The sequence below is a fragment of the Phocoena sinus genome, chromosome 13 (assembly GCF_008692025.1).
Source record: "Phocoena sinus isolate mPhoSin1 chromosome 13, mPhoSin1.pri, whole genome shotgun sequence".
Taxonomy (NCBI): domain Eukaryota; kingdom Metazoa; phylum Chordata; class Mammalia; order Artiodactyla; family Phocoenidae; genus Phocoena; species Phocoena sinus.
In genome coordinates this window covers 30,539,929-30,565,059 of record NC_045775.1, presented here as the reverse complement: position 1 = coordinate 30,565,059, position 25,131 = coordinate 30,539,929, and the positions used below count along the sequence as shown (strand labels likewise).

The 25,131-nt window shown below is 38.8% G+C and overlaps 1 protein-coding gene across 6 annotated transcripts in view; it reads right to left on the bottom strand.

The window, feature by feature from the left end:
* RMDN2 (regulator of microtubule dynamics 2) overlaps positions 1 to 23,014 on the bottom strand; it is a 69,150-nt gene extending 46,136 nt beyond the window's left edge. Inside the window, exons 1-2 of one of the 6 annotated variants that reach the window (XM_032653649.1) lie at positions 22,874 to 23,014; positions 15,419 to 15,886 (exon numbers count right to left, since the gene is read on the bottom strand). In XM_032653649.1, coding sequence (XP_032509540.1) covers positions 15,419 to 15,870 — 452 coding nt within the window. In that variant the 5' untranslated portion in view covers positions 15,871 to 15,886; positions 22,874 to 23,014. Of the gene's footprint in view, positions 1 to 742; positions 1,446 to 2,069; positions 2,221 to 15,418; positions 15,887 to 21,462; positions 21,562 to 22,276; positions 22,482 to 22,873 lie in introns of those variants that run through there. The other 5 variants (XM_032653652.1, XM_032653651.1, XM_032653648.1 and 2 more) reach the window with 5 other exon arrangements.
* Between the last annotated feature and the right edge of the window lie 2,117 nt (positions 23,015 to 25,131).

Genomic DNA, 25,131 nt, shown 5'->3' with positions numbered 1-25,131 from the left:
CTATAGCTAGCAAGGCTGATATAAATGGGAATTTGTGAACTGATGAATATAGCTCTATAGATTATAGAGGAATACTATTTTAATGATTAGAGTAGAATAAAAGAAGATGTTAAACCCTCAAAGACTGTAATACATTTAGAAGATCTAAAGCTTGATGTTATTTTCAGACCACAAAAGTATGACAATAGTCACTCAGAAATTTGGGACTAGTCAATCTATAAGCAGTAAATCTGTTAAAAGCCTGAAACAGATGAACAATCTTTGATTTCCATACTCCAATAATGTTAACCAACTATCTTTCAAAAAATATGGAAATTAAAGTTAAATTTAGACTGCAATGTAGAGCTCTTTTTCAGAATATGCAGTGAAGTTTAGTAAGGGAGGAGACCTCTATGAAAACTGAGCAGTGATTTCTACAGACTATATAGTATGCCTGGTGGGAAAGCTTCTGATCTGAGCTGCCCTTCTAAGAGAGGGTAAAGTCTGAGGTGACCTTATTTCAGGAATTTCATTAGGTGAAGATTTGTCTTCATCTTTAGATGAGATAGCATTGTTTTCATCTTCAAAGGGATCTGAGGTAACTCCATTTTGAGGTGGGGTAGCATTTTTATAAAACGAAGTAAATCCAACATTACGGAGAACAGGGAAAGTTACACTTTGAGAGGGATGATGTTGCAACATAGCTGGAGAATTATTTCTACTGCGACTTTGAAAAACAGGATGAAAGGAATTGTTCCTTAACTGCTCTTTCTTGAATATCACTGGCAACTCCACGTTGTTGAGAGGAATAGGAAGTAGTAGTTGGAAGAGTAAGCATGGTCGCTGTGCTTTGATAGATGTTAGCGACAGTGTTCCGACAGGCTGAGGAATTAGCATTTGTTTCAGAATTCATAAAATATTTAGTGTTATATTCAGGAGAATAAGAGCTTATATATTTTCCAGCATCAGTAATACTCAAGTTTTTAGAAATGATTTCAATTTCATTTGGATTAAATATGCATTGACTTCTTGATTGAGGATCAAAAAATTTACTAGCACTCTCATAACAGGAAATTATATTTAGTTTTGGGGCAGAGAAAAGACTTCTGGATCTAAAGCGAAAATGTTCTGAGGGCGATTTTAAATCACTGAAGCTTCTTTTTTCTTCAGAATCAAAGTTAGCTCTACTTTGTCCAGAATGAAGGGAAGCACTGCTTTTCTGAAATTTAGCAAATAAAGAATGTCTTCTTCCAAAGAAAGATGAGTAAGAAGATGTATTTGATGAAGAAGAGGCAATTTTACTTCCTCTAGGTGAACTGGCTCTATGCATGAAAGGAGGATGAGCTGTTTTAAAATCAAGAGATTCTGGTGGTTGAATAATAGAAGAGGCTCCAGGGTGCAGGGGGTCTGAAGAAACTTGATCTGCAGGACATTTTGTTTGGAAGCTCTGGTCCTCTTTGCAGCAGCTAGAGTGAGAGAAGTGTCAAATGAGGAAAAAAAATAGGGAGTACAGGTGGAAACCTGCCAAGCCTCCTGAAGAATGGCCACCTTATCAATATGGAAACAATGTAAGAAATTACGACAGCTGAAGTTGGTAGCCACATAGATGTATCCAAAAGAATGCCTAAGTCTAAAAGATTATTTCTAACTACCTACACAGTACCTGCCCACTATATTAAACCTTGGGAAGATAAATTGAAAGACTCAGGGAAGCAGGCACAAAGAAAAGTAAGGGAAAACATATGAGAGGGCACCGAAACAAAAGGATTCCCTGAAGGTAAAGGTAGAACTTCCCTGTTTTGAAAATAATTAAGTTATAATATCTGTTTGAGACTATTAAACTACTATATTTAAAGGGGCTAATAAGTACAATAAATGTATACCCTGCTGACTAACACGTTTTAAAATATTAACCATGGATAAAGCAGAACCTCTCTGGAGAGAATATTCCAGATAAATATCCAGATATTCCAGATATTCAGTTATTGTGGGAAACTAAAGGAAACATTAAAGCTTGGTTTATGAGTATTTCAATGTTCTTTAGCACATGAAACATATGGAGAAGTGTTTTTTTATTTTTAAAGGTTTACCTTAAGCATTGTCCCATACTGAATTTAATCCAAAGTAAATCTCTCCCTTCCTTTCTAAGCCATCATCTTTAAGCCGTAAAATGCCCTGTGTAGGTGGAACAGGTTAGAAGCTGAATGCTTAAGCTGCATGTAGAACTAACATGGCAATAACACAGAATATAATGATAGCAGATTCTAGAATCTAATGACATCGGTTTAGAATAAAATTGTTCTGTGGCTCATCTCTCTGAAAAGCTGCAATTCATGTGACTGTGGAATGTGTATTCTAACTTCATTATGTTCAAGGAGACAGCCAACAAATCAAGGGACAAGGAAACAGCAGGATGGAAGCAGTAATATATATGATCTCTTACAATCCTTTACTTGGAACTCTCTAACTAGCTGCCCTCCACACCCCTAGCCTACTAACTCATTCTTCTTTCACCTGAACACTTTCTACCCCAGGGTTTTACATCCTCCCGTGATATGGAAAAGTTACTGTTACAGACTTTGGTCTGAAGATATATTAAAAAGAAAAAAAAAAAAAGAAAGAAAGCCTAAATAGCAAATGTCACTGCCCCCCAAATGAAACAAGCTAAATTTACCTTGGCAGTAAAGCGTGCCATCTGATTACATGGGTCACTTGCACAGATTATGGAGATCTGCTGTGCCACTGTTTATAACCCCTTGAAACAACTTAAACCCATTTTAAGACAAGATTAACAGAGCTATTAGAAAAGGAATATTGCCTTCTCCTTTTCCAAAACAACTTGGAGAACTGTCTATATAAGAGGTATATGTGTATAGCCACCTATGACATAAAACATACTCTCAAATATATATATTTTAACTTCTCAATATCCTATACACCCTACTACAACCCCCTGTTTTTGTTCCCTTTCTAACAACCTTCTTTGGGAAACCCTTGAACAAATCCCCCTTCAGAGGCTAAAAGCTCTCTAATTCTCACCATATAATCGTCAGTTTGTAATTTGATTTTACCCAACATACAAGCTAATGAATTAATCTGTTCCTGTTTCATGGTTGCTGGCAGAAGACACACGATTTTTGTGTAAGAGACCAAGGACTTTATTACTCACAGCAAATTAAGCAATGTGATCACCAGCTTTTTTATGTTGGTTCTCCTTGACTTCAGGACCCACAAGGGCAATGCCTAGGGCCCAGACACTCTTACATTCGCAGTGAGCTGAATTTCAACGAAAGCAACACTGAGCTTAGGGAATCCCCCGCTTTTATAGCAAGCAGTAACCAAATCTGCTGTTGGTCCAGAAGGGGAACATTACCTCATTCCTCAAGGCTTCTCACCACAAACCAGAGAAATGGCCTGGATAAAGAGTGGCTACACAGACCTTACCCCCATCACAAAAATTAACTCAAATTGGGTCACAGACCTAAATATAAAATGTAAAACTATGAAGCTCCTAGAAGATAACATAGGAGAAAATCTAGATAAATTTGGGTATGGCAATGACTTTTTAAATACAATACCAAAGGCATGATCCATGAAAGAAATAATTGATAAGCTTCTGCTCTGTGAAAGATAATGTCAAGAAAATGAGAAGCTACAGACTGAAAGTATTTGCAAAATACACATCTGAAAAAGGACGGCTATCCAAAATATACAAAGAACTCTTAAAACTCAACCATAAGAAAATGAACAATCTCATTTAAAAATGAGCCAAAGACCTTAACAGATACCTCACCAAAGAAGATATGCAGATGGAAAATAAGCATATGAAAAGATCCTTCACATCATATGTCATTAGAGAAGTGTAAACTAAAACAACGAGATACCACTACACACCTATTAGAATGGTCAAAATCCAGAATACCGACAACACCAAACACTGGGGAGGATGTGGAGCAACAGGAACTCTCATTCATTGCTTGTGGGAATGCAAAATGGTACAGCCACTTTGGAATACAGTTTGGAGGCTTTTTACATATCTAAACATACTCTTAACCATACAATCCAGCAATCAAGTGCTCTGGTATTTCCCTAAATGAGATGAAAACTCATGTCCACTCAAAAACCTGTACATGGATGGTTACAGCAGCTGTCTTCATCATTGCCATAACTTGGAAGCAACCAAGATGTCCTTCAGTAGGTGAATGGATAAATAAATTGTGGTATATCCAGACAATGGAATATTATTCAGCACTAAAATGAAATGCACTATTAAGCCATGAAGAGATATGGAGGAAACCTAAATGCACATTACTAAGTAAAAGAAGCCAATACAGGCTACATACTATATGATTCCAACTGTATGACATTCTAGAAAAGGCAAAAGAGTGGAGACAGTATAAAGATCAGAGGTTGCCAGGGGTTTGGGGGGAGAGAGGGATGAATAGGCAGAGCACAGAGGATTTTTAGGGCAGTGAAAATACTCTGTATTATACTGTAATAGTGGATACATGTCATTATACATTTGTCCAAACCCACAGAATGTACAACACTGAGAGTGAACCATAATGTAAACAATGGACTTTGGGTGATTATGACGTATGTATCAATGTATGTTCATCAGCTGTAACACATGTACCACTCTGGCTGGAGCTGTTGATAATGGGGGAGGCTATACATGTGTGAGGGTAGGGATTGTATGGGAAATCTCTGTACCAACCCCTCAATTTTGCTGTGAACTTAAAACTGCTCTAAAAAAGTAAAGTCTCAGTTTTTTTTAAAATTAGGGGAAAAAAAGGGTGGTCAGGGCCTTACATTCTTGATTCTTCGCATACCTAGCAGGATGTGTAAGTGAATAGGAAGCCCAAGGAGGACTGTCTCTCATTATAGCAATCTATTATTTGCTTCCCTTTCTTGTGAGATTATTGTCTATTGTTCCTAAGTCACATTAAGATCTGTGAGTACCTTTTCCAAAAGGACATCTTCTGCAACTGAAACAATGGATTATATAATGCTTATAAAGTTTCTATTAAAAACTTCTCTTTCCAAAAGTAGACCAGTTTGTTGTTTAACATTCCCACTAAAGGCCTCTAAAAGAAGCACTTGCCCACTGAGCTACCCCAAAGGAAATGACGAAGTTATGACAAGATCTCAATGCTGACAAATACTTCTGCCCAAAGGAGGTAATGAACGAGGTCAGATCACTCCCCTCTCACCCCACTGAATAAATCTACAATTATCAATTAAAAAAAAGTGTTTAGGTGTGCATGTCTGGGGGGTGGGGAAGAAGGTCCAGATCTGCACAGACGTTTGAAAGGAAAAGAAATTGCATACTAGCATGAGTTATATCTAAAGGTTTTGTAATATTTTTCTGGATAGAGTACTTATCTAAATCTCTAATCCTAAAATCACCCCTCATTGCTTATTTATTTTTTTTTATTCATTTATTTATTTTTGGCTGTGTTGGGTCTTCGTTTCTGTGCGAGGGCTTTCTCTAGTTGTGGCAAGCGGGGGCCACTCTTCATCGCGGTGTGCGGGCCTCTCACTGTCGCGGCCTCTCTTGCTGCGGAGCACAGGCTCCAGACGCGCAGAGCTCAGTATTTGTAGCTCACGGGCCCAGCTGCTCCGTGGCACGTGGGATCTTCCCAGACCAGGGCTTGAACCCGTGTCCCCTGCATTGGCAGGCAGACTCTCAACCACTGCGCCACCAGGGAAGCCCCATTGCTTATTTTTAAGAGAACCTTAATTAGACACAGCCCAAAAGAAGTTAGTAAACTGTCATAACAGTAAGCATTTAAAACACGCTTCTCCTTCAATCCCTTCCCAATTCTCTTTTTTCTATCAATTCCATGTTCCCAGGTACCTTCTGCATTCATCATGTCCTATGGTTACCTAAACCTCTTCCTTTTTTACCTCAGCCGCTCTATTCCCATCAAGACTAATACCTCATCATTATATTCCTCACCATGCCTCAGGGACATCTTATTTATCTATAACTATAATTGCTAGTAATTAAAATTATAATCCTGTCATGATATCTCAGCTGAAAGTTAGAAAATCTTCTAGAACAAAGCTTCTCAAACTTTAGGGTACATCAGAGTCACCAGGAGAGCATTTAAAAATACAGATTCCTGGGCACAATGCAGAATCCCCGAGATTCGGATTCACTAGGTCTGGGGCTGGTCTTGAGAATGCAAATTTCCATCAAGCTCCCAGACTAGGTGGGATATGGATGCTGCTGGCGCACAGACCACACTTTGAGTAGCTCTGATCTAGATCATCTTGGTAATAAACAAACCCTAAATCGTGACAGTTAAAAGGAACCTCACAGCAGCTTCCTACCTGAGCTGGAGTCCAATAAGGACAAGGACAGTGAATGCTATCAGGACTGAATGTCCCCCCTTTCTTGGTGCCTAGATGCTAAGACCCTTTAGGGACCTAGCTTACACTTGAGGAGAAGTAAGAGGGAGGAAGAAGGGGAAACCCTGAATGTGACTTAATCTTTAACACAAAATAACTAGCTCTAAACTAGAATTGACAGAGTTAACTTGAATTGGCACATTCAGATTTTCCCACATCAGCCAGATTTTCCCACATCAGCGATAGTGAGCTACTCTGAATTCAGTTATAAAGTACAGTTACATGTTTAGCTGATCTGAGTGTAGTGAATGTAGATTATTCAATCCATTACATGATATGAATGATAGTTATTTGTATATTTACCAAATATACCTAATTATGCAAAATAACAATAATGTTCATCACTAAATTACCACCAGGTTAATTATTTTCTTTCATTACAATATTAAACTCTAACCACATAGGTTCACTGTTTGTAGTTACTCAGCATGATTATCTATGTGATTTGAAAGGTAGAAAAAAATATGGCTTGAAGATCACCAAATAATTTCATAGGTTATTTCTATAATTTCCTTATCCACTATTAGTTTCTTTTGAAAGAAAGGTTAATAAAATTAACTCACTAGACAGTAGTTACTAAATACAGTCTAGTAAAGAAACAGTACATAGTCAAGGGTTTGAACTGATCTAATAAGAAACAGGAAGTCGTTTTTAAAACAATAGAAGCAAAAAAAAATACACATTTTAGGTCAAGAAGTAAACACAGATGTGTTCCAGCAACATTAGAAGACTTATTTCCTTATCTATACTCTAGACATCCTTAGTCTTTTGCCTCTCTATCACACTCACCCTGCAAATCTCCTAATTTGAATCAATTAAGCCCTCTGACTCCTCCACTTCTATATATGAAAGGCCAAGAACTAGTGAAAAGATGCGCACTACAGTGCAAACTGGTACACAGTCTTGAACCTCAGTTGGAGCAACAGTCTGCAGGGTCATCCTTACCCATGCTCCTAGTTAATGTCCTCTTCCACTCCCCACAATGTCTCTTCAGTACTTTCTTTGGTCATGTGTTCATTCATTTATTAATATAAATATGTAACGATCATCTATGATGTGTCAGGCACTGTGCTAAGCACTGCAGACATCACAGTGAACACATCAGTGCAGGCTCTTAAGAAGGCCAAAGCCCTAAGACTTGGAAATTGACAGAGGATGGGAGAGGATGGTGGTATGGGGAAGAGGGGAGTCAAGAATCTCAATCTCCGGGCTTCCTTGGTGGCACAGTGGTTGGGGGTCCGCCTGCCTATGCAGGGGATGCGGGTTCGTGCCCTGGTCTGGGAAGATCCCACATGCCGCAGAGCGGCTGGGCCCGTGGGCCATGGCTGCTGAGCCTGTGCTCCGCGGCGGGAGAGGCCACAGCAGTGAGATGCCCGCGTACCGCAAAAAAAAAGAATCTCAATCTCCTTCCTCACATGCCTCAGTGTACTTTCCCTTCCATTCTAGAAGATGACCTATGGTCCTTCCCTGAGAAAACTAGGGTGATAAGGCAGGAACTCTTTCAGCTTCTGGTCCTTACACCCACAAAGGTATCTACCCCATATTTCACAGAATCAAAACCACCATCAACTGCAAGAAAAAAATGTTACCAATTAAACTATGACACAGTGATATGATCTATTAATTGGTGGTAAGATACATCTTGACTTAGGAGATGTTAAAATGTGAAAGGTTCATCTTATAATCAGTGACGTACAGTATGTCTGACCCCACACACTCCTCCTTAGGTTAGGTTAGGCCTTCAAGGGCACTCAAGTGGAACTGAGGTGACTGTTATGGTACTTCCGTAGCCAGGCACCTTGGGAGGTGAAGTCTGAGTTCTGCAGGCACTTCACACACATATTGGCCTTATCCCCCCTCCCTTTATCTCCTAGGATAATGTTTTTAGAGCACTCTGACACCTTGCACTTTCTTAACTGGGGATGAGGAAGAAAAGAGGCAGTGTAGCATGGTGTATAGACTCTGCCTTTTACCAAGGAATTACCTAATCTTTCCCAGACTTATCTCTAGAATGAGGATAATAGTATCATCTTCCTTAGAGAGTTATTGTATGGATTAAGGGAGATAACGAATATAAAACATTTAGAACAGGATCTGGAACAAATTTTTGATGGAGTTGACTTTCATTTTCTTCTGTAATATCTGTGCACAGAACTGGGATCTTTTTCTTTCCCTTATATGACACATAGAATTATTGTAATATTTAATGCATTGTATCTATTGGTCCTGGGCATTGGAGAGGACACTTAAAGATCTAAGTTTTATCGTTGGTCCCAAGAATCAGGGGCACCCAGATTCACCTGTGGACTCACTAGTAGGAGGAATGAACATAGTGCGCTTCAAGTTGTGAACAAAGCATAAGAAGCAAGATCACTAGGTGAGGCTTCTATAGACAAATGTCTCCAAATTGGAGGCAAAAGCCAAGAGAATATAAGTTCAACAGGTGCAGGGACTTGTTTGTTGCCACTGCACCACCTACAAGAGTGTAGCTCATAGTCAGTGGTCAATAAATATTTATTTTAGAAATGATTTTGCAACCTTGTTCTACCTGTCTTTCTTAATAACCCACTGGTTATTATATATATAAATGTTATGGTAATAGAAGCACTGACCAGGAATAGTGTAATGTAATGTAATAATGTAATGTAGAATATGGCTTAAGCTATGTAACATTTTTTCCTAAGCTAGAACTATCTTACTTGGAGTGGGAGTTTTAGAGATTTTACATTGTCAGTTCCCATTTTTACCAAAATACTATCTTGAGGTTAATAAAATTTCCCTGGAGTCTACAAGTGATACTGTTCTCTTTCTTCAAAATGTTAGCTCAATACCTAAGTTGTACTGCTGCTAACAGGGTCAGGCCACACCTTGTTTCATGGGTTATTTCCTTCATTTCCCCTTTGTCTTCATTTCTGACTTAATTCCTCTCTGGTATTTTTACTCACTCTCTATATTGGCTTCCTCTCTGCAGCCTAAAACTATGCTCAAGGGCCCCCCCGACCCCAGCCCTCATCCCAGCTTGAAACAGGAGGGTTTAGCATCTGGCTCTAGGATGCAAGAGTACCCCGCACTTATTGTTTGTTCTTGGCCTTTGGGGCTCTGGTTGAAATAGACTGAGAGTATCCCTCTTTAACATTGTGTCACATTTTGTTAAAACTCTGTTTTACTTGTGAGCCTTTATCTTATGCCCTGCTGTATTTCGAGAGCCTATACAGTACCTACCACAGAGAAGACACTCTCATCAAATGAATAAAAGGGACTTCAACTGTTAGTGCTTCCCTTCCTTTACTATTATTTTTTTTCAAGAAATTCATAGAAGAAAAGAGCTAAATGGCAAATAAACTATGAAAAGCTGCCCAATCTTACTAATGCTCAGGGAAATGTAAACTGAAATAATGATTACTTACCACATCATCGCCATCAGGTTGGCTAAAATTAAAAAGTCTGATAATATAAGAATTTGTATGGAAAAATAAGAATTCTCATACACTGCTTATAGGATTGTAAATTGGTATACTCTGAAGGATGATTAAGTAATAGAAAATAACAGTGTATTTAGTCTATAAATCAGCAATTCCACTTCTAAGTGTATACTTTCAAATTATTCCACATGTACATAAGGAATTATGAGGAAAGGTGTTCAATAAAGCATTGTTTATAAAAGCAAAAAAATGGTGACCTAAACATCCATCAATAGGGAACTAAATTTTTTTTTGAATTTTATTTTATTTTTTTATACAGCAGGTTCTTATTAGTTATCTATTTTATACATATTAGTGTATATACGTCAATCCCAATCTCCCAATTCATCCCATCACCACCACCCACCCCCCCCCAAGAGGGAACTAAATTAAGGCATATTATTCATACAATGGAATGCAACATAGCAACTGAAAAAAGTGAAATAAGTTTACATATATCAATATGGAAAAATTTCCTTAAAAAGTTGATGCATAAGCAAATTACAAAGTGTTATGTACCCTACAATGCCATTTATGTAAAATTTTAAAACCAAAGACCATTTATTCATTGTGTATGTAAACAAGTGTATGTAGGAGTGCATTAAAACTTTCAAAGGAAGATTGCACACCAACTTGAAGATAATGGCTACCTCTGAAATGAGTACAAGAGGATCTCAATTGTATGTGTAGCATTTCATTAAAAAAAAAAAAAATCTGAAACAAAAAAAATTTTTTTGCAAATCTTACTTTTACAACATGAAGGGATACAGAATCACCATATCCGGAATATCTGAATTTGTCTTTCTCTCAAGGCCTTGAAAAATTGAAGTTAAACGCTAAACCTGACTTGGAGGAAGTAGATAATGGTAAAAATAAAAATGTAAATGAACAAAAAGCAAAGTCTATATTTTGGCTCATGAAAATTAAAGTCTAAGAAGTTTTAAATAAAACCTCAAAAACCTGTATCTGTCTGTGGTCTTGCTTTCATGACCATCTTCTATGATTTATAAAGTAATATCATCTAAGGTACTAGGTATTATGGCTTGTATCATGCTGGTGCTCTTTGTGGGTAGATTTCTGGGGTTTCTTTTTATTTTCTTTTCAAATAATCAGCAATGTGTCTGTTGATACTATCTGAAGGTTATCATGTGAACTTAATACTAAAATGAAAATACCAAGTCAAGAAAAAAATCAAGAAGGCCCATAAGGTGCTATACAACCTTGCTCACCTAACAGAATTATCTAATTTTCAAACTCATGTATTCTCTTAAAGCCCACATGAAATGGAAGAACAATGAATTTTATTATGGGGTAATACTTTAACCTAAACTGGAATAAGATTTAAGTTCTGAAAGGGAGGTTTCTGAAGCTTTATATACCACTGTGATATAAATAACACTTTTAAACCCGTGGTTTGATAGAGCAATATAGCTAAAAGGTTGACAGAAGAAAGAAAATTGGGCAGCTTAAAAAAGAAAATGAACTAAAAAGTTTTCAGAAATAGGGAAAGACTTAAATGTAAACTGAAAACATCAATGTGAACTAATGACTTAAAAAATATTTTAGGGCTTCCCTGGTAGCGCAGTGGTTGAGAGTCCGCCTGCCGATGCGGGGGACGTGGGTTCGTGCCCCGGTCCGGGAAGATCCGACATGCCGCGGAGCGGCTGGGCCCGTGAGCCATGGCCGCTGAGCCTGCGCATCCGGAGCCTGTGCTCCGCAACAGGAGAGGCCACAACAGTGAGAGGCCCGCGTACCGCAAAAAAAAAAAAAAAAAAAAAAAAAAAAAAAAATATATATATATATATATATTTCTTTTTAATAATTTTTCTTTATCCTGTCCCTAAAGGGGCCAAAACAGCCTCTGGTATCATCCTGCCTAAAAACAGTACTACCCTACACTCCCGATTTTGGTATCTAGTACTATTTCTCACAGAAATGAACCAATGCTGCCAGGATGGTAGCTGATTCCAAGTCTTGGAGCAGGGGCCCAAACCAAAATCAGTCGAAACAATATTACCAAGAAGCAAAGATGCCTTCCAAGATGTTCACGCTAGTTCTAAGAAGGGAAAAGAACCCTGGCAGGCCCACTGATGAGCCTGCCAGGGTCATGAGATTTTGAGCCTTTAGTCATCATCACCTCCACAACTAATTAAATGAAATTAGCTGAGACAAAATAAGGCATAAATCCATAAGTCCACGATGATCCAAAGAGAGGCATGTAGAAGATTCTAATAATGTTTACAGAAAATGCATTCTACTGATCTACCCACTCAAGTTTTAATCAACAACGAAGAATATAATTAGATGTTTTTCTTTTCGTGTGTAAAACTAATAATATCAGCCAATTGTGATTGACATCTATTTTACTAAAAGAAGTCAAAATCTCCAGGTGCCTCTTGCAAAGCATAAAATTTACATATGGAACATGTAATTGTCATTTGCTGTTTTAATTCTGCTATCAAGGATACTATGTATCAAGGCTACAACCCATCTTAAATGTGGTAATGGGATTATGACTGTATCTCACCATGACCAGTTGTTTCTGTCCCAAGCAGGTTATAAGAGGACATGCAATCTAAAATTGAAACAAATATATTTTATAAAACCTTACTTTCAAAAAAAAATGTTTACTTATTTAAAAAGTTTGTTTCTAGGTGTTTATTTAGAAAGATGTGTTAGATCTTTCTGTATCTTATTCCTTTCAAAACAGAAAAAGAAACAAATCGTTTTCATTTCTTTGCTTTTGTTTATTTTTCTAAAGTAGAGCTAAGGGGGAAACTGTTTCTCTCCCTCTATTTATTTTTAAATTTTTATCTTATTCTGGATTATAGTTGATTAACAATGTTGTGTTAGTTTCAGGTGTACAGCAGAGTGATTCAGTTATACATATACATGTCTCTATTCTTTTTCAAATTCTTTTCCCGTTTAGGCTATTACAGAGTATTGAGCAGAGTTCCCTGTGCTATACAGTAGGCCCTTGTCGGTTACCTATTTTAAATATAGCAGTGTGTACATGTCAGTCCCAAACTCCCAATCCATCCCTCCCCCCACCCTTCCCCCCTGGTAACCATAAATTTGTTCTCTAAGTCTGTGAGTCTGTTTCTGTTTCGTAAATAAGTTCACTCATATCATTATTTTTTAGATTCCACATGTAACCGATATCATATGATATTTGTCTTTCTCTTTCTGACTTACTTTGCTTAGTATGATAATCTCCAGGTCCATCCATGTTACTGCAAATGATATCATTCTTTTTAATGGCTGAGCAATATTCCATTGTATATATGTACCACATCTTCTTTTTCCATTCAACTCTCCCTCTGCTTTCAATGCCATTCATTGTCCATTATTGTCTAGTCCATTATTAGGGCTCTAGTACATCTACTCTCGTACTCTTGCCAACAAAGGCACCCAGGATCAAGCAAGAGAAGGGGATGTCTTACTTGACATCAACCTTAAAGTTTTGATATGTCTAGTTGTTTTTAGCGGTATGTGACTACTCTTCATAGATTTCACAAATCCCTCTTGAACCCACATAAAAAAATTTATGTCTACACCATTACTCGAAATTAATTAAGTCCCATAATTATCTTCTTTTCATTTGTCCTAAACTTATCCTAATCTTATCAAAGGTTGCCTGTCTTTCTAGAATACTAGAATTTCTTGAGCAAGCCTGTGCTCAGCTTAACCAGGGTCTTTTAAGATTAAGGGCCATTGATCCTTTTGGCCTAAGCTCCTTCATCAGGGCTGCCATCTCTTCCCTCAGTCTAGCAGATCTTCTCTGGCTAGCCTTTAGTTCCACTATGTCCCTTCTAAGATGTGATTGCCAAAACTGCACATAGGACTCCTGGTGAGGAAACACCACAGATCTACATAACGTAAGATAACCATCGGTTTGTCTTCAGTAACTCTCAATGATGCGCAATGTTATGGTTGGATTTTTATCATTATCAGAGTCCTAAGCTGCTGTTCTCTATACCCATAATAATTAACAAGTGTCTTTTCTGAGTTACAGTTCTAAATTATTTAGAACTATTTTAGATTCCTTTTAAACATTTCATTGCCCGGACTTCCCTGGTGGTGCAGTGGTTAAGAATCTGCCTGCCAATGCAGGGGACATGGGTTCGAGCCCTGGTCCAGGAAGATTCCACATGCCATGGAGCAACTAAGCCCATGCGCCACGACTACTGAGCCTATGCTCTAGAGCCTGTGAGCCACAACTATTGAGCCCGCGTGCCACAACTACTGAAGCCCATGCACCTAGAGCCCGTGCTCCACAACAAGAGAAGCCACCGCAATAAGAAGCCCACGCACCGCAACGAAGAGCAGCCCCCGCTCACCACAACTAGAGAAAGCCTGCGTCTAGCAATGAAGACCAAACGCAGCCAGAAATAAATAAATAAAAATTAAAACAAACAAACAAAAACCATTTCATTGCCTATTTTAAAACCAGTCTACAACTTTTCCTGTTGTTCAGGAACACAAATTTTTAAGACCTTCTTGTTATCTAGATCTAGCATTTGTGGCTCTTCTCTCTCTGAAAGATTTTTCATAAGTTATTTCTCCAGTTCTATATGAAGATGCTAAGTAATTCCAGTCCTAGCATTGATCTCAAAGACCTCATCAACCATTTACATCACCCTTAAATCCCTACACTTTGTTTCCTCTTTCCAGATCCCCTCTCCTTCTTCTGATTCTATAGTTATTTAGCAGATCACTCATTAATTCAAGAAATAGTTACTGGCATCTACTCAGTGGGAGGCACAATAATAGGTGTTAGGAATACGATGACGAAAACATAGGGTCCCTGCCTTAAAGAATTTCAGGCTATGCTACATTCACTGGTGCGTCTTTATTTACTTGCCTATTTTACTCCTTAGAAACACTAGTCAGGCACAAGTCCTTTTTTCATAAATCATTTGTTTTTCCCCTAAAGAACATTATTTATGTTCTTGATTGTAGAATTCAATGAATTACCCATGCAAGGATGAAACTGAGTCACTTGTACATTCTGAAATCTTTTTAGGTCTGCACTGCCCAATTCAGTAGCCATTAGTCCCATGTGGCTAATTTTAAATTAGTTACAATGAAATGAGATTAAAAATTCAGCTCCTCAGTTTCACTAGCTACATTTCAAGTGCTTGATAGCCACATGTGGCTACTGGCTACCATATTGGGCAGCACAGATTTAGACCATTTCCATCATCACAGAAAGTTTTATTAGTACTTTTTGGACAGTCCTTATGCAAGGGGTCACACAGTGGCCACATATAAAAACAGGTTACACATTTTGGCAAACAATCACTGTCTTCCTCAATACTCATGTGATGCCACCTAGCACTAGAGTAAGTTACATTCTTTTTGTCATTGAGGTCTAAACTAAAATACTGACCTCTATGGAATAGGGTTTTAATTGTAACATGAGACAAAATAATCACTCCTTTTTATGCCTTCTTAGTAACAGAATATATGACTGGGAATGTATAATGAAAGTACCTAAGTAATAGCAATAATGCAATAAATAATCAATTCAACATGGGAAACATCTTAAAGAATCTTACCCTCCTTCACTTTCTGCTTCCTCTGAACTATTACTTGTTGCTGAACTTTGAACTGTGACAAGCCTTCTTTTTCTAGCTCTGTGCTGAGGACTTATCTTGTGAACAGTTATCTTCCCTCCAAGTTCACCTTGGATATATTCCTCCAGCTTTGGAATGGCTTCTTTAAGAACTCTGATTTCCTCCTTGAGTTCTTCCATATTTGTCAGTAATTCATTTAACTTCTCCAATATCTGAAGTTGCCTTCCTTGAAAGATCGCTGTTGTTCCTTGGCCATTAGGCATTTCATCTTGCAAAGGCATCAAATCAAGTGAATTACCCAGAGAAAGAAATTTAGGTAAATCCATTGCTGTCCTTGGTTTACGAACCTTGTGGTACCAGAGAAGCAGCAAGCTGATTCCAGTAGTTCCCACCATGATGCCAAGTATCATTTCTTTGTTTGTGGAACGAGGCATTTCCTGGTTTTTGTTTCTAAAATTAAAAGTATAAATGTAAATGAACATTGTTTCTGTCTTTCCCAAGACAAAAATATTAGGGCTTTTTCAATCAACAAAAACCAAGTCTACCTCATCACAAAAAAATTTAATAACACTTGATAAATCACAAACTAAAATAAACTATGAGTAATTGCCTCTATAATGTACGTGGCTGAATAGAAATACTACCTGTATGGATATTACTGACAACCAGTGTAAAGTATCAACTGTAATTCAGAATTTGTATTCTACTTCTGATCTGAAATTTACTCTTTACCATATATTTTTAAAGGGTATGATAGAGGTAAAAGCATCATTATAAATTTCTGAAAAAACTATTTAAGAATTCAAATTATGCTTAACTGTGTCTGAACCTTTTATTTGTATAAAATTAACTAGTGTGCTAATGTCTGGGTTTTATCTAATCTTTAAGGAAAGTCCAAGAAAAAGCTCTTCCTTGGCATCTAGTTAACATTTTGTACTCCAATTTAGAGTGATAAACATTTTAAAATGGGCTTTGAGATATAAAATATACAAAGAGTTGTGGCAAGTTTGTAACCACCTCATCTCTTTTATTCAACATGGAAAGCAGAGATGCTAATGTATGTGCAGGCTTTACCTCCTTTCTTCTGACCTGGAATTCTTCTGCTTCTTACATTTCTATTTCTGTCTGAGGTCTTAATGTTTTTATTTTCTTTCAAATGTTCACTTATTTTTAAAGTAACAAAAAAGTAATTTCTTTGACTCCTTTCTCCTTCTGAACTTTCACCATTTTGCATCAAAGACCCAAGCTTTGGGCTACACAGGCCTAAGCTTCCATATAAACTTATAAACTTCCATATAAACATAAACTTGTTGCATATAAACTTAGCTACTTTGACAAAATGCACCATAATCTTTCTTTACTTCATCCACTCTTCACTAGTTTTATTGCTTATCACTGTTCTTAAAGAAGGCCACTAAAGGAAAACAATAATATAAATCCCCCTTTCCTTCTGAGACTTTAAAATGGCAATGAGTATATAAATACAAGGATAAACTTTTGTAATGAGAGTAAAATATAATAAGGCTTTTATACAGACTTTGAAGTTTCCAAAATTGTTTTCCCATCAATTTCCCCTATTTTATAAACAGGTAAACACCTGTATTAAATTTTGTTTGCAACTTGGGAGAAATGATACAAATAATGGTAAACTGTCTGTTACGAAATTAAATTTGCAAATATTTCGGTTTGTTTTTCCTGACACTTTCTCAAGGAGCAAATTATTATAGCACTGCCACCCTTAATCCCTGATAAAAGGGAAACAAAGAGGAAAATACTATGATCTCCCCAGGTTTCCAGTTGGAGGCAATTTCTGGACTATGGCACAGGGAAGGGAAAACCAAACAGAGCCTGGTAATCTCACTGAGTTGAAAAGAGATCAGAGTTCAGAGAAACTGAAGCACCCAGAATTTGTGCCCACTTAGTACTGAAGATGAGGGAGTTATGCAGAGAAAGAGTTCCAGAAATACGCATAGGGCTATTCTTGAGTCTTTTTTTTTTTTTAATTTTTAAAAATTTTTATTTATTTATTTCGGCTGCACCAGGTCTTAGTTGCAGCACGTGGGATCTTGGTTGTGGCATGCCGGATCTTTAGTTGTGGCATGTAGGATCATTAGTTGCGGCATGTGGTGTCCTTTTAGTTGCAGCCTATGGAATCTTTAGTTGTGACATGCAAACTCTTAGTTGTGGCATGCATGTGGGATCTAGTTCCCTGACCAGGGATTGAACCTGGGTCCCCTGCATTGGGAATGTGGAGTCTTAGCCACTGGACCACCAGGGAAGTCCCTCTCCTTGCACCTTTAATTGAATACCAATCAATACCATGCATAGAGTGAAACCCCACTGAGCCAGGCAAAAAACAATTTCAAGGGAAAGAACAATTACCAGGAAGCTGTACGCTGAACTATTCCTAAAGATTACACAGAACTGGTAAGTGTTCAAGTGTTTACCATCCAGAGTGTAGAGTGTGTATGAGTTACTTGAGACTTTCAGTAGAGGCTTCAGAAGGGTAATGGCTTGCTAATGCAGGTAAATTAACACTAGAGTTAAGGCTATTTACACCTGCTCTAAAATAGATTAAAAATGAGCCTTCAGGGCTTCCCTGGTGGCGCAGTGGTTGAGAGTCCGCCTGCCAATGCAGGGGACACAGGTTCGTGCCCCGGTCCAGGAAGGTCCCACATGCCGAGGAGTGGCTGGGCTCGTGAGCCATGGCCACGGAGCCTGCGCGTCCGGAGCCTGTGCTCCGCAACGGGAGAGGCCACAACAGTGAGAGGCCTGCGTACCGCAAAAAAAAAAAAAAAAAAAAAAGAGCCTTCAAAGGATCAAACTGATTCACAAGTAATTTAACTGCCTTCAGTAGAAAGTCCAACACTCTTTACAGGAATAGGAAAAATCCAGAACTCAACAACATAAAATCACAATGTTGACCATCTAATCAAAAATTACTAGACATGTAAAAATGCAGGAAAATGACAGAGGTGATATAATTAGCAGATAAGGGTTTTAAAACAACTATTACAGACATTACGTTCATTATTTAATATAAATATTAAAAATATGCTAAAGGAAAACATAAACATGACGAGGAAAGTTATAGAAGGCATTAAGTAGAACCATATAGAACCTCTAAAGATAAAAAATAAAATAACTGGGGCTTCCCTGGTGGCGCAGTGGTTGAGAGTCCGCCTGCCGATGCAGGGGACACGGGTTCGTGCCCCAGTGTGGGAGGATCCCACATGCCGCGGAGCGGCTGGGCCCGTGAGCCATGGCCACTGAGCCTGCGCGTCCGGAGCCTGTTGCTCCGCAACGGGAGAGGCCACAACAGTGAGAGGCCCGCGTACCGCAAAAAAAAAAAAATAAAATAAAAAAAAAATAAAATAAAATTTTACTAAATGAGATTAACAGCAGAGAAACACTACAGGAAAAAAAATATATCAGCAAACCCAAAGACATAACAATAGAAACCATCTGCTATAGACTAAATATTTGTGTCCCCCCAAATTCATATGTTGAAATCCTAATCCCCAAGGTGATAGTATTGGATGGAGTCCCTTTAGGAGGCAGAGCCCTCATAAATAGGATTAGGGCCCTTATAAAGAGACCCCAGAGAGATCCCTTGTTTCTTCCACGACATAAAGTTACAGCAAGAAGGTGCCAGCTATGAACCAGGAAGCAGGCCCCCACAATACAGTGAATCTGCCAGCGCCTTGATCTTGGATTTCTTAGCCTCCAGAATGATGAGAAATAAATTTCTGTTTTATATAAGCCACCCAGTCTACAGGATTTTGTTATAGGAGTCCAAATGGACTAAGACAGCATCCAAAATGAAGCACACAGATTTTTAAAAAAGACTAAAAAACAAACAAACAGAAAACCAAGTAGAGCCTATAGGGTAATATCAAGCAGTCTAAAACATATATAATTAAAGGGAAGAAAAGGAGGGGTAACAAAAAAATTTGAAGGAAAAATGGCCAAAGAAATTCCAAGTTGGACAAAATCTATAAACCCAGAGATCCAAGAAGGTCAACATAATCCAAGAAGAATAAATTAAGAAAACCAAACCATGGCAAAACATTATTAAAATGCTGAAAACCAGTGATAAAGAAATGTGAAAAGCAGCCAGTGATGGGAAAAAAAGACATATTATGTACAGAGAAAAAAAGATAAGATTACAGCAGACACTGTCTCCAAGGCATCACCTCAGAAACTATTCAAGCAAGAAAACAACAGAGTGACCTCTTTAAAGTATCGAAAGAAACTGTCAACTTGCATTTCTACACCCAGTAAAATACTTTTCAAAAATGAGGGTAAAATAATGAATTTTTTAAACAAAGAAAAGTTGAGAGAATCCATTACCAGCAGCCCTTCACTACAAGAAATGCTAACAGAGGTTCTTCAGGCAGAAGGAAAATAACACATAGAAACTTGGATCTATACAAAGGATGAAGAGCACCAGTAGTGGCAAACATGTGGCAAAATATAAGTCATTTTTCTCATTTTAAGATTTATTCATAAAATATTTGCTTATTACAGCAAAAATGACAATAACATATCATGAGGTTTTTATCATATGTAGAAGTAAGAAAGTAGGACAACAATAGCCCAAAGGCTGGGAAGGGAAAGAGAACATACTGTTGTAAGGGTCCTAAGTTTATAAAGCAGTGTTATAATAAAGAGCCACAGTTGTCACAGCAAAGGAAACCATAAAAAAGACGAAAAGACAACTTCCAGAATGGGAGAAAATATTTGCAAACGAAGCCACTGACAAAGGATTAAGCTCCAAAATATACAAACAGCTCATACAACTCAATATTAAAAAAACAAACAACCCAATCCAAAAATGGGCAGAAGACCTAAGCAGACCTTTCTCCAAAGAAGACATACAGATGGCCAACAGGCACATGAAAAGCTGCTCAACATCAGGGATCATTAGAGCAATGCAAATCGAAACCACAATGAGGTATCACCTCACACCGGTCAGAATGGTCATCATTAAAAAATCTACAAACAATAAATGCTGGAGAGGGTATGGAGAAAAGGGAACCCTCCTACACTGTTGGTGGGAATGTAAATTGATACAGCCACTATGGAGAACAGTACGGAGGTTCCTTAAATAGCTAAAAATAGAACTACCATATTGAAATATGACTTCAGAACTGAGAAAATCAACTGGGAAAAAAACTAAAATCAATGGAGAAGGTATTTGTTTTAAATAATCACAATTAGAGAATAATAGCTCAAGCTATGTTTGAGTTTTATATCAGTATAAAATGAATGTGCTTCTAAGCCAATAATTTGCAAAATGCCACTCATTAAAAATCAGAACACCTAAAAAAAAAAAAAAAAAAAAATCAGAACACCTGCTTGCCTGCAGTATAATTTCAAAGGTTATATTACATCATTTACATAACTTTAATACATTTAATTATCACATTAGTAGTAGACACTTGCACTTTAGTATAAAAACACAGTAATTTAAAAATATATTGACTAGGGAATTCCCTAGTGGTCCAGTAGTTAGGACTCAGTGCTTTCACTGTTGGGGCCCTGGTAAATCCCTGGTCAGGGAAGTAAGATCCCATGGCATAAAGAAAGAAAGAAAGAAGGAGAGAGAGAGGGAGGGAGAGAGAGAAGGAAGGAAGGATGAAAGAAAGATTGATTCTTGGTTTAAAAAAAATACATATATATATATACTAGATAATCAGATACTAAGTATTATTCCTGTCACATTTCAATTTGTAAGGTGCTAATAATAATGTAAAATAATAGACATTATTTTATTATAAACTATTGGCATCTAAAATTAATGGGTAATACATAATTAAAGGTTGTTTGCAGAGATGAGAATTAAGAATTTTGCTGAAATAGTAAATCATCAAAATGTTGACTCTACTGAAATTTCTGCATTAAAATTCCTTTGTAGAACCCGTCATAAAACATCAACTTCAGAAAACATTTAATTTTCATGTTCTAGTTTTAATTAAAATTAATGTTTAGAAATGGAAATTATGCTTTAGCAAGTTACTTACAATGCTTTCAGCAATATTTAGCTTATATATTCACTTAATTCATCAGCAGATTCGTAGGAGGAAATACATAAAATATAGAACTCTGAGAAACTCGGAAGATGGATGAAAATTTTTGCAAGGGTAAAGGCACAATATGGGCTATAAACGACCCTGAGTTTTAAGTTTCCCAAGGGAATTGCTCTGAGACCTTGAATTAGCGATTAGATTCTCCACAGCGACCTGGATAACTTGATACTTTCTAAGTGAATTCTAATACTCATATTTCTTTCGGTTTTCATTTTTTTTTCCTATTTTATAATTTCTTTTTCATTTAGGGCTCCCTGATGTTTGGCTTATTTGCAAATGTTTGTCCCACTGAAAATCTAGCCTTCATTTTGTGTAAAATAGGTGGAGAATCTGATCAAAACAAAGCAAAACAAAACAAAAACGTTTGCTGAAGTTTCAAAGGTAAGAAAGACCCAGGGAGCCCAAGTGAGAAGCGAGCAAGTGTCTCCGGCAGAAACTCATCGGCGTTTGCAGGGACCCGACAGGCCGAGGTAGTACCCTGCCCGCTCCTCACGCACCCCACGCCGGGCGCCCACGCGTAAATACTGGCGACCTCCGGGGTTGAAACTTCCCAGGCACCGGCTGGGCGAGGGTTGCGCCAGTGTAAACTGCTGCAAGCCCGCTCTACCGCCCTGAGGAGGATGCCCCCAGGCTTGCGGACGCCTAGAGGACGCCCGCACGACCCGGAAGTGCGGTGGCCGCCGCCGGAAGTGCCCTCTCGATCCTCGGCCGCATCCCACCCGGGACAGCCGAGGTGCCCACTGCCCACCTGCGCAGCGCGAGTTCTCGCCGCGCCGGCCTCTCTGCTGTCGGACACCGGGGACCTGCCGACGGGGTGGCTGGGAGCGAAGCGGCGGGCGGACAGTAGTCCTGGAGCCAGCGGGTCCAGAGGTCCGGCGCCGCGGCCGCCTCGTCCTGACCCAAATAGCCGAGGCGCCGGGGGAGGAGCCCGCGCCGCTCGCCCCGCGGTTCCCGCCTCTTCTCGCCGGTCGGTCAACTCACCGGGGCGGGCTCCCCGAGCACCTTTTACAAACGGAGACAAGTGCGCTCCGCCGGGCGCCTCGGCCCGCACCGGACTTTGCTGCCCGGGAGCCGACTCCCTCAGAGCTCGTCTCCCCCCCTCGACCACCGCGCCCTGGCTCAGGGCCAGCGCGCCCGGCCCGGCGGGAGGCTCGGCGCGCGCTTCCTGCGTCCAGCGCGCTTTCTCCCATCACTGCCGCTCCCGAAACCCACCCTCCCTTCGGTTCTTTCCCGCCCCAAACCCACCCCCCTGCCCTAGTTTCACCCTTCTTATGTGCCCCTTTCTATACACAACCTTGAACCCTCCGTAGGACAGAGCCAAACGTGTACGTCTTGCATCACTTACTAATCAAGTTATCCTAAGTTCACTTTAACTCACTTTCTCTTTTAGTGAGCTAAATCCCCAGCCTCTCCGTCCTCCCCTCAACCCCACCACCATTCAGAATTGCCTTTGGGCGAAAACCACTATCTTCTCAGATGCCCAACATTCGAGATTTTACCCAGCTTCGCTTTCTGTGGTTTGTATAATGAAAATAAAATTCTGCCAAATGAACTCTTAAAAACTGCACATTCACTCTCTTCTGTATTGTCCTCACTTTGAGCTTTAAATTTAGGCTTGCAGTAAACAGTCTTGAGTACTAAATTCCCTACCAATGTGCTGAATGGAATTAAAAACGGATGCATTCCTATTTATCAAAAAACAAAACAAGCAAAAGAACTCTAAAGAATCAGAAGGCTAATTTCACAGTCCATACAAAACTATTTACTAATGGAGATTCTACAGGATCTTGAAGACCATAAAACGTTTTCTGAGCTTTAAGCAAGCTGCATTGAAGAATAAGTAAGTCTAGCCACATCATTTTATTAAAACTAAGTTATATTTTGGAAGGCAGCAGACTAATACTTAGCCTCTAAGATCTGAAACTATAAACACTCCTAAGAACCACTTTCATTCACACTTTGTTATGGCTTACAAAGATATTACAATATAATGCTAATGTTTGCTTTATTTAAAAAATACAACATAATATAAACCTGTCTAGCAGGGTGATCTCTTTTAATGAGATTTCTTTCCAAAAGAAACTTTACTGTCTCTTCAATAACACTTAAAAGAAGCTTGAAGCACCTTGAGATTTAAGCTTGTCCAGGAGTCCACTGAGTTGTTCACGGCTGCATCCTTAGCACACAGCACAGAAGAGGTCTGCAATAAAAACGTGGAGTGTGGGCTGAGAACAGGGCTTTACCAACCCTCTGCTCCAAAAGAAAGATGTCAGCTGGTACAGACGTGTTCTTCAAGTTCAGGGAGTGGGGTAAAATAGCTGGACTCTTTCTGTATGCCTATGTAACTAACACCTGTTCCCCTTGATTCTGTTTCTTGATCAGTAAAAATTATCTGTGAGGTAGAAACTCACAGAGCAGTGGCCATTGATCTTTGGTAAAGTTAAAACTAAAAAGTAAAGAGACGAGCTATATTCGCCAGGTGCTGTTGTAGGGATGACATAAAAAAGAAGGAATTATTCTACCTATCTCTACTAGGAATGTGGTCTCAAAGGAATGTCTGAAGGGAAAAAAAAATCACTAGGAATCTCAGAGATGCTGTTTTTCATGGACTGAATGTTTGTGTTCCTCCAAAATTCATTATATTTAAGCCCTAATCCCCAACGTAATGGTATTTGGAGGTGAGACCTTTGGGAAATAATTAGGTTATGAGGCTGGAGCCCTCTAGAATGGGATGAATGCCCTTATAAGAAGAGACTAGAGCTCTTTCTTTTTCTACCATGTGAGGATACAGTGAGAAGCCATCTGTCTGCAACCCAGAAGAGGACCCTCACCAGAATCCAACCCTTCTGGCACTATGATCTCTGATTTCCTGCCTCCAGAACCATGAGAAATAAATGTTTGCTATTTAAGCCAGCCATTCTATGGTAATTTTTTATAGCAGCCCTAACGAAGACACTTGTATTCATCACAACTAGCACAGCATTACAGTCAGCTGACACCTCTGGTGTACAGGCACTTCACAATTTGTCCCCACCTACTTTTCCAGCTTTTCTCTACCATTTTCACCAGACATCAATCCTTCACTTCACCTATAGGCAAACTACCTTATTTTCTTTCCATAAATCACACATTTCCCCAGTCTCTGTGTTTAGACTGCTCTCTGTGTCTGGAATACCCTACTCTTTGCCACGTGTCAAAAAACGATTCATCCAGTTTAATCTGCATCCCTTGAGCAGCTACTCTACACATTCTCCTTCTCTCCCAAAGAAGAATTCCTCCAGGCCCCGCCAAAACTCTGCAGAAAGATAAGGAGTTTCCATGAGTAGAAACCCCCTCCCTGCTGGTTTTCTGCACCCCGCTCTCATGTACACTATTATTACCGCTTGGTCAGTGACTGTTGTGCCCTTGAGCTGAACATCTTGAAGGCAAGGATGTATAGATCTTTGTACCCCCAGTGCCTGGCACAGTGCACATACTCTATATAATAAATAGTTGAAAAAAATTCTTTGAAAGTATATGTACACTCAAGAGGAAAGCATTAAGAAATCTGCTGTCTTTTATATGGTAGGAACATGAGAAGTGTATGTCAAGTGTATGTTGGAG